This window comes from Ochotona princeps, chromosome X (assembly GCF_030435755.1).
Source record: "Ochotona princeps isolate mOchPri1 chromosome X, mOchPri1.hap1, whole genome shotgun sequence".
NCBI lineage: Eukaryota > Metazoa > Chordata > Mammalia > Lagomorpha > Ochotonidae > Ochotona > Ochotona princeps.
This window is the reverse complement of record NC_080865.1, coordinates 6,507,844-6,520,114: the sequence shown is the minus strand read 5'-3', so window position 1 is coordinate 6,520,114 and position 12,271 is coordinate 6,507,844. Positions and strand designations below refer to the sequence as shown.

The 12,271-nt window shown below is 46.2% G+C and overlaps 1 protein-coding gene across 8 annotated transcripts in view; it reads right to left on the bottom strand.

Annotated features, from left to right (window-relative positions):
• Positions 1–6,577, bottom strand: part of KDM5C (lysine demethylase 5C) — a 34,338-nt gene extending 27,761 nt beyond the window's left edge. For 6 of the 8 annotated variants that reach the window (XM_058659091.1, XM_058659093.1, XM_004598319.4 and 3 more), the window contains exons 1-3: positions 5,855–6,576; positions 2,143–2,220; positions 172–294 (exon numbers count right to left, since the gene is read on the bottom strand). In XM_058659091.1, the coding sequence (XP_058515074.1) occupies positions 172–294; positions 2,143–2,220; positions 5,855–6,004 (351 nt within the window). In that variant the 5' untranslated portion in view covers positions 6,005–6,576. Of the gene's footprint in view, positions 1–171; positions 295–2,142; positions 2,221–5,854 lie in introns of all 8 variants that reach the window. The other 2 variants (XM_058659094.1, XM_058659092.1) reach the window with 1 other exon arrangement.
• Between the last annotated feature and the right edge of the window lie 5,694 nt (positions 6,578–12,271).

Below are 12,271 nucleotides of genomic sequence, written 5' to 3'. Positions count from 1 at the left end.
ATTTTCAACTGCAGCAAGAAATGCCAAGATGTTTTGCTGACAGCTGGTATTATCAGGCTATGCCCCTTCCATTGCTGCCTAGAGATCCAATATCCAAACCAAGGGGGTCCACAGAGTGGCAAAGGCTCTTGGGGGTAGGGGTGGGGGTGTTTGAGAAAAGCCTGTTCTTACTTTGCTGAGGCTGTAGAGGTCCAAGATCCGCCGTTCTACATTGGGAATCTTTAATGAGGAGCCCTGGATTTCCCAGAATTTGGCAATCTGGTCCAAGTAGTTCAGTTTCACTCTCGTCTGGGCCTGAAGAAGAAATGGCTCAAAGAGGCTGGCCACCCCTTCCCCCTGATCCCTGTCTTCTGGCCCAATCTTAAGGGAGGAGAGGGAATAGGGCAGCCTATTGTACATTACTCAGGGCTTCTCCAAATGAACTAAATCCCAGGCTACAGGTAATGCTTAGTCCCACCTTACTCTCATCACAGCCAAAATTTTACATATATTATTTCTCAATCTTGACAATAGGGTTGGGTATTACTGTCTTTTAAACAGATGAGGAAGCAGAGGTTCAAGGAGTTCAGTCACAAAACAAGCAACACTGGGTGTCAAATAACCTAAGTTTTAGTCTTCCCTATGCTACTGATTGGCTACACATTCTTAAACAAATCAGTTCTACTCTCTGGATTCTCATTTTTCTGATTATAAAATTCAAAAGGATGTTTATTATCCATTTTCATCTTCTATTTGAAAGGCAGACTGAGAAAGCAGGAGACACACACAGATTTTCCATCCACCAATCCATTCCCCAAATGAAATGTGAGCAATAACCAGGGCTGGGCCAGGCTGAAGTCAGGAGCCTGGAGTGTAATCTAGATCTCCTATGTGATTGGCAGGGACTCAAGTACTTGAGCTATCACCTGTTGCCTCCCAGGGTACATGCCAGCAGGAAGCTGGAGTCAGAAGCAGAGTTAAGACTCAAATCCAGGCACTCCGAAATAGACTGCAGGTATCCCAAAGGGTACCTTATCTGCTTCACCAAAAACCCATCCCCATCTTTTTAAAGTATTTTCTGAAAAGGAAAAAAAAAACCACTATCTACTCCACTTACCCCAGAAGGACAGACTGAATGAGAGAATCAGGGAAGGCCCTTTTGAAACTTTAGAATTACATTTAAGCTTCACGCACGATTGAGGGGAGACAGCTCCCACATCCATCTCCTCATGCACCAAGGAAACTTGTTCCACGGTGGCTGAACTGTGACAATGCACACTACAGACAGAATGTCCTAAAGAACTAAGAGACAGTATCCCAGGGAAGCATCCACATTTGGTCATCTGAAATGTAGGCCAAAGATCTTAGCCCAAAGCACACGTCATGCTTCCCTGAACTCTCAGGGATCCAAGATAGGTACCAAGTCTATAACCTGCTCACTCTAGCCAGAGTTCTAGGAAGACCTACACAGTCATTACCATTCACTATCTTGCCCTGATCTTCCTGGAAGAAAAAAAAGAACTATTTCATAGTTCTACTATTACATAGTTCTACTTGCAGCAAGAAATTAGCTTGCTAGCTATGTCTTTAAGCAGCTAGGAACACTACTGTCTTCATCTGAACTTTTAGCCTTTTGATCTTGGTCTCATCCTTCCTCCTCTTTCATTAATAGCATTCCCTCCCCCAGAAGACTTGCCCTTGCTAGGCAACACCCAGCCCTAGGTATACCCCCACAGATCTGGTTAGATCTACTTTTCCAAGGATCTTAACACACTCACTACAAGAGATGACTTTTGCCCTGGGCAGAACAGCACCCAGAATGAGTCTAGGATGGTACTTCTCAGTGCGGTGGGGTTGTCAACTCTGGCAGAGTAAGGTTAGTTGACAGTAGAGTTTCTGAAGTAGCTAACCTTTAAGGGAAGGAGATATATTCAGCCTTGGGCTGTCAAATCAGAAACATTAAATAACCCTGCTCTTGGTTATATTCAGAGCTCTAAAGCTCTCTACAGCCTCAGAGAACACTAACGAATACACAATTACACATAAGACAGAGTAAAAACATACTCAGATAAAGTACAGCAGCCAAGGAAAGTGTGAGGGAAGCAGGATCAGAGTTCAAGTATCCACTTTCCCAACCCTATTACCAGTTGCTAGTCTTCTTACCTCTAGCTCATTCAACCTCTGGATTCGAGGAGTAAACCTGAAGTTGTCTACCTCCACAGCAAAGGGTGGCTGCCAATCCTGGGAAGGAAAGGAACAGGAGAGAAAGGGATTTGGGTTATTCCAGCACAGTGTCAAGACCAGAGAGTACCAAAAGTAGCTCAAGACCCCACTCATGCCTTCTCAGACCTTTAGCCACCCCAAACCAATTACTGGCAAATACCCTATCGGCCCAAACCTCCCTGTTCTTCACAACTCATAATAATACCTAGCAAAAAGACAAAACAAAAAGGCCTAGTAGTCCCTCAGGTCCACATCCAGGGCCCCGTGCACATACTCTGGGCAATTTCTCTTCTTCAGCCCCTCCCAACAGTACAGTGCCAGGATTTCAAGAGAAAAGAGATGGATTCCAAAATAGCTAGCCCCAAACTCCTTACTACACCTACATTAACACTTCATCCCCTAGGCATGTTGATAGAGTCTATGCATTCTGGAAAGCATATAGGAAGACCTGAATTCATGTCCTAGCTCCACTAGCTATGGGATTTTACCTTCCTGAACCTGTTTTCTCATTTGTAAGGTAGAAATTTAAAATCTTGTCCCGATTTCCTCACAAGACTCATAGGGAAAATTACACTTATTTTCAAATGAAAATGTTATTCAAAAGACTATAGTCTAAAGCTGACCTCACTACCCAATATACATGCAGGGCAGCCCAGCTCTGATTTTGGCAGCACCCAGAGATTAGGGCCTTTAATTTCTGTTCTCAGTTTAAAGGGTATGAGACAGACACTGAAGGGAAGAGCAGAAACAAGGAGCAGGAATCTCCATCATCAGCTCTGGAGGGCTTCCTGTAGGTCCTCTCACACACCTGCCACTATGAGGAAGAGAAAGGGGAAGTCCAGGGAGGCAGGAGAGGGAACTGTGCTGGCAAAGACTGAGAGGATTTAGAGACAGAGAGAGAAGCCAGGGAAAGATAAAGTTGGGAGAGACTCAGCCCTACCCAACTGGCATTTGTTCTGTTCTGCTCAAAGAATACCTTCCCAACATCCCTACAAGCACCCATGTAGTCCTCTTCTTCCCTGGTTCCTATTAGGGTGGCCAAAAGAACCCAGAATAATCTAGATGGATGTTCTCATTTCACAAATGGGAAATGCGAGGGCCAGAGGAGAATAAGAGTTCCCCAGAATCATCTGTTGAGCTGGTGGCAGAGCTGAGACCAAAACTCATGTCTTTTGACCTGGGGTTCAGGGCTCGTGGCACTATACCAGACTACCAATGTTCACACCCACACAGATACATAAGGGGTGGGGGACATTTTGTAAGAGAACAAAAAGCTGTTGACCTCGTGTGCTACATTTACTTTTTAGAAAAAGGGTCCAAAGGATTCTTTCATGCATACCTACTCTCCCCATGCATACACTTGAGGCTCAGTGAAGCAAGTGGAAAAAAAACAAAACTGAAAAACACTGCACAAGAAAAAACAAACATGCAAACAAACAAAAAAAAACACTAAAACCAAAAAAGGTAGGCCCAAATCCAGACATGCCCCTTATGCCCTCTGATGAGAGCATCAGAAGCCAGCACTCCCCTCAGCACAGGTAGCCCAGCTAGAAAAGGGCATAAGCCCAAACCTGGGCACCTTTTCTTTCCTGCTGAATCAAGCTCTAGACAGGCTTCAGAGCAACACCAGGCACAATATAGTAAATGGCAGAGCCGGAATCCTACAACAGGAGCTGGGGGTGCAACAGATAGCTCAGGAAGGTCCAGTCATCATTCTGCCTTTAGTCTGATGCCCAGGGTGTGCCAAATGCTATGGCAGTATTATTAACATGTGGTGATAAAAAAAAGTTGGCTGCCTCATCAAGGAAGCAAGATCCTTCCAAGCTGCCCTGGGTCTACTCACCACCTTTCCTCAGGCAACCCTCCAATTCCCAAACACCCACCCGTCCACAGGTGCCTATTCTGGGTCTGAGTTTATTTGGGTAATTACTTCAAGCTTCAACCTGAAAACCAGTTGCTTAAAGGTGGCCTAGGAGCAGCCCCAAATAAACACACATAAAAAATTAAGAGTAAAGTCCTCTTGGATTAGGAAAGCACATGGTAGGGGTAAGGAGGCCTAGCAAAAGACAGCCACTGTTAGCGTCTCTTTCCCCCCACCCCCACACACGTCATTCTTCCCCTTCCTGGTCCCAGGAAACAGGGTACCACCACCTACCCGAGGTCAGCCTGCCCAGAGAAGTCTAAGGCAGAGAAAAGGGAATACAGGTCCCCACTGTGGTAGGGCCTCTCTTCCAGCAGGCCTGCCCCACCACTCCCAGCAGGGCTTTCCCCTAAGCAGCCCAGGACTCCTCACCCTTCTGCTGGCCTTCTTCACCTCTCACTGGGCACAGGCACTCCATCACCATGGACAAGGATACCTCAGGGATCTGTGGCCAAGCTCCCAAAAGTAAGCTTTCCAACACCTCCCAGAGGATCCAACTGAAATGAGCATCAGCACACTGCACGTTCCGAGGCCTGCGGTGCCCACTTCAGGTGGGAATGAGGCTTCCACGCCCTTTCAGCCAGGAAATACAAAAACCCCCTGTTCCAAAAAACCCCCTGTTCCAGCCAAACTCCACTTCTATCTGTGAATCCCAAGTGCTCACTGCAAAGTATATAGCATTCTGTCTTCTCCATAGTACCAAAGCAGTAACCTGTCCTATCCCCAAGGGGAGGTCCTTCTGGGCTGAAGCCAGGACTAGAAGATACAGCGTTAGCGGGTGACCTTTGGCAACCAACTATTCCGAAAGGGCATACTTCCCCTCTCCATTCTGCTTCTTGGGGGAATGTACTATCCTCTGAGACTTTGTACATCCTGGGCCTGGGGTGAGCAGAAATCTTAGGAGGAGGACTCCTGACTGGTCCAAGCCTCTCCATAGGACATCAAATCTGCGACGCTAAGGGCAGGAAAACGGACATGTTCCTGAACCCATCTCAGAGGAGCCAGCTGGAGCAACCCCCCCACCAAACACACACCCTAGTTTTAATTTCCTGACTAGTCCACCAGGCCAATATATTATCACAGACGAACTGGCCTGGCAGGGTATGAGTAAACATGAGTCAATCCACGCAGGGACAAGCCAATGACCACATCAAACACCTTCACAGTCCCAATAATTACCACTTACGTAGTGCCCACGCTGCCTCATTTAATCCAGTCCTCGAAATAACCATTCCTGGGTCCCCTTTCACAGGCTCCCAGGGGTGATTTTACTTGCCCAAGGTCACACAGCTGCTGAGCTTCAAAGTGGAATTTTGAACCCAGGTTTGTCTCCCTTCGGAGCTGTGATCTTTCTCTCAACTGTGCTGCCTGCCTGCCTGCCTGCCTTAAGGGAAGTGATGACAGTCGTTGGGAGAGAGGCCGAATTGAAGGAAGCCCTGACAAAACGTGCCCGGTGCCTGTGAAATCCCCTGGCCCATTGGGGCATGGGGGTCTTGAACCAGGAGTGATTCCCAAGAGCCAAGGGATGGGAATGGGACTTTCATGCCAGGTGACCGAGGGCCTGAGGACCACGAGAGGACGCTTGGTCCCGACACCCCTGTTCCGACCCGCGCGGCTCCCACAAGCGTCCCAGGCACCCGATTTTCCCACACCCCGAGCCGCCCTTTCCCCTCTGCCAGACCTCGCCGCCGGCGACCCCAGTCTCTCACCCCCCGCGATGCCAAGCCTTACCGCGGGTGGGCGGATCTTGCAAATGCCTGACTTCTCAGCGATGGGCCTGATTTTTGCGATGTAGCCAAGGGGGTCGCGGAACTCAGCCCAGCTAGGCTCGAAGACCGGGCACTCTGGCGGGGGTAGGAAGTCGTCGGACCCAGGCTCCATGGTGGGCCCGAGGGCAGGGCCAGGGATCAGGGATCAGGAAGACTCAAAATAGCCCTTAAGGACTCATGGCGCCGCCGCTGTTTGAAGCCGAGGAACTGCTCGGGGACTAGGCCCTAAAAGTAGGGGGGCCGCCGCCCGCCGAGGGCTCTAGGGGGGCGTGTGGCTGCCGCGCTCTGAGACGCTCAAGCTGCCGCTATGGCTACTGCCTCGTCGTCCTGCCCCGCTCCTTCCAAACTCCGAGGCTGTCTCCCAACTACTGCCGCCTTCGCTACCTCAGTTACCTCCCAACCGTCGCGGCCTTCAGCGCCACCGCCGCCATCTTGGTTTATCAGCGGCTCCCCCTCCCCTCACCACAACAAACCGGATCCCTCCGCGGGGTGTCCCTCTGATCCTTGAATATTCTCTGTCAGGTTCAGCCCTAGGAAGCCTTCCACCCGCGGCGGCTGGGCTAAATGGGCTTGGTTTGGGCTCCCAGTTCAGGAGCGCTAACTCAAATGTACCTCCCCGACAGAGAGAAAATAGTTCACCTCAACGGCGGAGGAGCAAGATTGTAATTAGTTGCCGGGTCCTCTTTCCGGATGGACCGGCGTTGCACGTTTAAAGGCCCATGGCGCGCATGCGCGTTGTCTAGTGAGACCGGAAGAGAAGCTGGCGTGGGTGGGTGGTGTACCCAAACTGACCCCCCTTCTCAGACCTCAGCCAACCCCGCCCCAACGTTCTCTGTCCTCCGTGGTTTTTCTGCTAGGAGCCACAGAAGGCGGCATTAGGTGGCTGTTTGCGAGGGATTTCTAGGACTGGCCCATAACTTCGCAGAAAAATATTAGGGTCCCTGATGGAAGCTCTGGCATCTCTGGGGCTTTGAAAGAATGACGGCAGACAGCAGATCACTCCCTAGGGATACTGATTCTTTTTTTCTTTTTTAAGAATCCTGGATTCCAACGACAGGAAAGAAAAAATTATTTTGGCCAAGGTCATACATAAAGAGATGAAGTTTTAGTTCTTAAGCCCAAAGAGTCAGTGGCAGTCAGAATTTTAATAAATGCTTTCATCTGATCTGTATGTACTTTTAGTATGTACATATCTGTGATATGTACTCCTATAAAATAGACATGAGTGTATATATATTAACTATTAGTCATTTAGCAACAATGTATTTATCCATCGTCTACCTTATAAGAGACCTGTTTGTTCATCTGTGAAACTACAGTGTATTGTTTATCACACAGCTATGTATATTGATTGCACTTACTGTGTATAGCCCATGTTCTACATATTTGAGCACCTGCCATGTGTACATCTACTATTGTTTGTACAATCATCGAGCAATTTCTGAATAGGTTCATTGTAACCACTTTTAATGAGTGTCGAACAGATACTTTGTCCACATTTCCCGGACAGCTACTATAGTTTGAAGACCATCTATATTATTCATCACTTGTGGACCTCCTGCAGATATTTTGAACAGCTGCCATGTACCTGTGTGAGTAGTTGTGTATGTGCTAGTTAAGTATTTATTTTGTGTTCTCCCATCAGACTTTGACTTCTTAGGAGCAGGAATCATGTGGGCTTATATATCCTTATTGGCACCTGGAATGGTAAGCAATAAGTAAATATGAAGCGAACAAAACAAAAGGGAATGAACAGCCTTAAGATATATTGACTGAAAATAAATGTATATTCTTTGAAAACATTTATTGTATATATTAAACATCTACTCTAAGCTTGAGCATTTTAGGGGTGTGGGGAGGGCCATTCCCTGTTCCTTCAGCCAGTGAATTCTTATGTATGTCAGTTAGGTACATTCTGCCTACTTCAGGAGTGAGCTAAGGACATTCTAGCTGGTGCAGCAGGGCATGCAGGTAGACACTCATACCCTGGGCTCAGTCCCTGCAACTGTGCCATTTTCTCATTAGAAATAGAAATGGAATTGAAAATGCATATCTTGCAGGATTGTTATACAGTAGCTGCCTTATAGCAGACCCTTGGTATGTGGTCACTGTTGTGAGGGTCAACACCCAATATGTTTAAGCTCCATAAGAATCTCCTTCATCCAGGAAGCCCTCTACCCAGTGACCCTTCCGAGGCAGGAAGGAGAGAGGGGAAGCAAATCCAATATAAACACTCATCTGAATGCAGACTGGGCTCTCATTTCTTTCCTGAGATGCCCACTTTGTCTATCAGATATACTTCTCTTCATTAAGCTTTGCTTTAATAGTTAAAGAAAGAGAGAAAAAAATCTCCTTTGTGCCAGGCATCGTGCTAGTGCATTCAGATTTTTTTTTATCACTCAAATCTTTATATTACCTCAAATGTTCTGGATCTTTATCTCATTGGGTTGTGAGAAAACTCATTGCAAGTAACGCCTGTAGTGACGTGTCTTTTTAAAAAAATTTTCAGGAATTTTTATCGAAGGAAGCCTTGACCTCTCTGCCACTATAAACAAAGTAAATGATCCAACTGAACAGGAAACAGGAAGCTAGACAAAGTGATAGTAATCAAAGCAAGTCACTAGGTCACTAGCCTCTCTCAGGGATAAGCATCTACTATCCCCCATGGCTTTTCCATATGGTTTATCTCCTTTAATCTTTGCAACAGTGTTGGGAAAGATAGAGATCAATTTATGGGTGAGAACCAAGTTCCAGAAAGATTAAACAACTTTCGCAGTGTTAACACAGGAGATTGCTAATTCCAGCTTGAGTCCTCTACCTACTGTTTGTTCCTCACTAGGAACAAAACTGGGCAGAAAGGTAAGGAAAAAAGAAGGTAGGAGAATATGCCAAATCTTAAACTGAAATAAGTTTCGCATTTTCCAAGGGGCAGATTGTGAATCAGGAGCCAGGAAGCAGCTTTTACATCTGGGCTCTGCCCAGGCTTCTTTACAGCCTCCTCTGAGAACTTTAGCCCAGATACACTCCTATCCTGTAAGAGCAAATGGAAATTGCACAGTCTTATTAGTCAGTGAGATCTCATTCACTTATTTACAAGTAGTTATGAAGTTCCTACTATGCACCACCCTTCTGAGCAGTGGGAATATAATGGTAACCAAGATAGACGTGGCCACTGCTTTTACCTTACCTCCGTGAACCTGAAATTTCTTGATCATAAAATGAAGACTAACCCCATCTCCCAGGATTGTTAGTCAGAGATTGTTAGATAATGATGACTGCCATTCATCAAAGGCCATGTGCTTTGAAATAAACAGGGTTATTCCCATCTTATGGGTGAGGAGACTGAAGCTTGACTTAACCAAATCACATAGAGTTAGTAAATGCCAGAGCCAAACCTCAAACCCAGGAGTGGTTATTCAGTCCTGTCTGTAAAGGTCTTAGACTTCTGCACACAATGAGGTGATGAGAAAATGGGGTTCCTTTCCCAAGCTTTGGGTCTTGTTGGGAACCAACTGGAATTTGGGTACTGCAAGATTACGAACCAGGAAACACCAGGAATACCCTCTAGGCTGGGGGGCTTGATTTCACCTACTCACCTAGAGAGAGAATCGGGCATGGGCTTTGCACAGAGCAGTAGTGAAAGTCTTGGTTGGGCTCTTAATGACACCCATGGATGAGAATGACTTGGTGCCTCACTTTCTTAATTTGTAAGAGAGGGCCTCTTGGGCCTGGCGGCGTGGCCTAGTGGCTAAAGTCCTCGCCTTGAAAGCCCCGGGATCCCATATGGGCGCCGGTTCTAATCCCGGCAGCTCCACTTCCCATCCAGCTCCCTGCTTGTGGCCTGGGAAAGCAGTTGAGGACGGCCCAATGCATTGGGACACTGCACCTGCGTGGGAGACCCAGAAGAGGCTCCAGGTTCCCGGCTTCGGATTGGCGCGCACTGGCCCGTTGCGGCTCACTTGGGGAGTGAATCATCGGACGGAAGATCTTCCTCTCTGTCTCTCCTCCTCTCTGTATATCTGACTGTAATAAAAAAAAAATGAATAAATCTTTAAAAAAAAAAAAAGAGAGGGCCTCTTCTAGTTCTGAAGTCAGTATGACCTGAATTAGATCTGAGGCCATCCCCTAGTCCCCTGCCATCTTCCATTCCTCTTGTGAGCCACTTATTATCTCTAGCTTGGGCTATTAAGAGACTTTTCTCAAGTTTATCTGTAAGAACTCATGGTTTATTAGGTAGGTAGATATGTTTGAGAGAGGGACAAACATAGATGTCTTTGCTCAACATTTACATATATATGATAAACTAATGTATCCAAAATGATTATTCAAGATGACTTATGATGATTGTGCCTTATAATTCATTTAGCAAAACAAAAATCCACAACTGTGCACTGACAGAGAAAAATGAAGGAAAAGAGAAAGCTCTTCTTTAGAGTCAAATATATAGGATGGAGTTACAAAACCATCAATGAATGCTCAAACATTTTCCAAGTCAAAGAGCAAGCCCTTAAAATGTAGCTGTAACACCTAATGCCTACATCTTGGTTTCCAAATGCCATTCTCTACTACAAAGAATTAGAGTTCCTTGGAAAAGATTGACTAATTCGGATCTGGGACAGGCAAAGTATTAGATAGACATAGAGCAGCTTGTGCCAGGAAAATGCTCAAAGAAAGATGGAGACATGCCAAAGGAGACAGGAGCCAGCTTGGAGGGCTTCCTGCTGGCCAAGTCTGGGGCATTTTGAACATCAAAATAAAGAATGATGTTAGTGGGTTATATATAACCCATTGAGTAAAACAGACAACTGTGAATCTGTACGGATATAAATAAATGTAGGAGAAAGGAAAGGATAGAGTGGACAATCAGCTGATATGAACATACTCCAAAAAGTTTTAGGAAAAGAAAATTGACAGATAAGTTCATTTTTTGGGAAAAAAGTCTTTAAATCCACGCATACATTCATAGAAATGTGTCTTATGAACCAAACATTCATGATTTCAAAAATGTTTTACAACGAAATAAGCCAATCTTTCAATACCTTTTTTTCATAAAGGTTTGGAAATATTCTTGTACATGTGAAAAGAAGGATGTTATCAGCAAATCATCATTTGGCAATCTGAGCTCATTTGTGAACGGTGGTGATGGAATGCTGGTGAGTCAAAGTTTGAAAGTAGCAGGATATCCGCATAATCTCAATGCATCTCTCCATCACTTTATAGTGGAGATGTCATATAGCACAGTGTGTCACCTCGCCTTGCATTAGCTGTTACTAAGCCCTGGGAGTGGCCCACTTATCTCTAGTCTTCAGTATTTGCTGTGTCTAGCACCCAACCAACCCTCTCCCATTCATTTCTCACTATGCCTCTGAAATATGATACCTCCAGGTCATTGCAAATGCTGTTCCCTCAAGCAAATACTTTCATTATCAGGCTGCTTTTTAACTTGCCCTTCAAGACGCCACTAAAGGGGCAGTTGCAGAAAAACTTCCCTGGTGTCATCCCACCCCAAGTTGGGTTTTCCTTTTCATTGTGCTCACACACACCCAGGACTTCCTTCTGGGCCTGTTGTTGATATTTTGTCTTGGCATTATCCCTGTCAGGCTGCACATTCCTGAAAGCCTTCTGCATTGATCGTCATGTGGCAACTGAAATTTAATGAAATAAAAAATTCAGTTCCTCAGCTGTATTAGCCACATTTCAAATGATTAACAGCCACATGTGGCTGGTGGCTACCACATAGGACAGTACCATTATAGGACAGAAAATGCTATGGGACCGGCCTGGTCTGGATCACAGGTATGCGCCTTGTGAGTCTCTAGGGCCTCAGGGGTTCTCTCTCCCATGCACATCCCCACAGTGATCAGCAGTAGCACCTTTGCTATAAAACCCTTGTGATATGGGTTTCTTGTCTTCTGGTCCTCACAAAAACCAGGGTAGGTGAGGAGATGTTCCACCCCTTCATAGTTTAGATTGAATTCCCAGAGAGGGAAGAGGTAGAAGGGGAGGACCAGAAGCAGCCTACTCCAGGGGTTGTAATGAGGAAAGGAGAACTTAGGAAAGAGCTAAAGGGAGCATGGGGATGCCCGAGGAGATACCCAAAAAGCATGGTATGCAGGTTGTAATCCACAAATCAATCCAGGGCTCAGTGTGATGGATCAATGGCTAAATCCTTACCTTGCAAGTGCTGGGATTCCATATGGGTGCTGGCTACCCCACTTCCCATCCAGCTGCCAGCATATGGCCTGGGAAAGCAGTAGAGGATGGCCCAGAGCATTAGCACCCTACACTCATGTGAGAAACCTGGAAGAATCTCCTGGTCTCTGGGTTTAAATCGCCTCAGCTCTGCCCATTGCAGCCTTTTGGGTAGTGAACCAGTGGA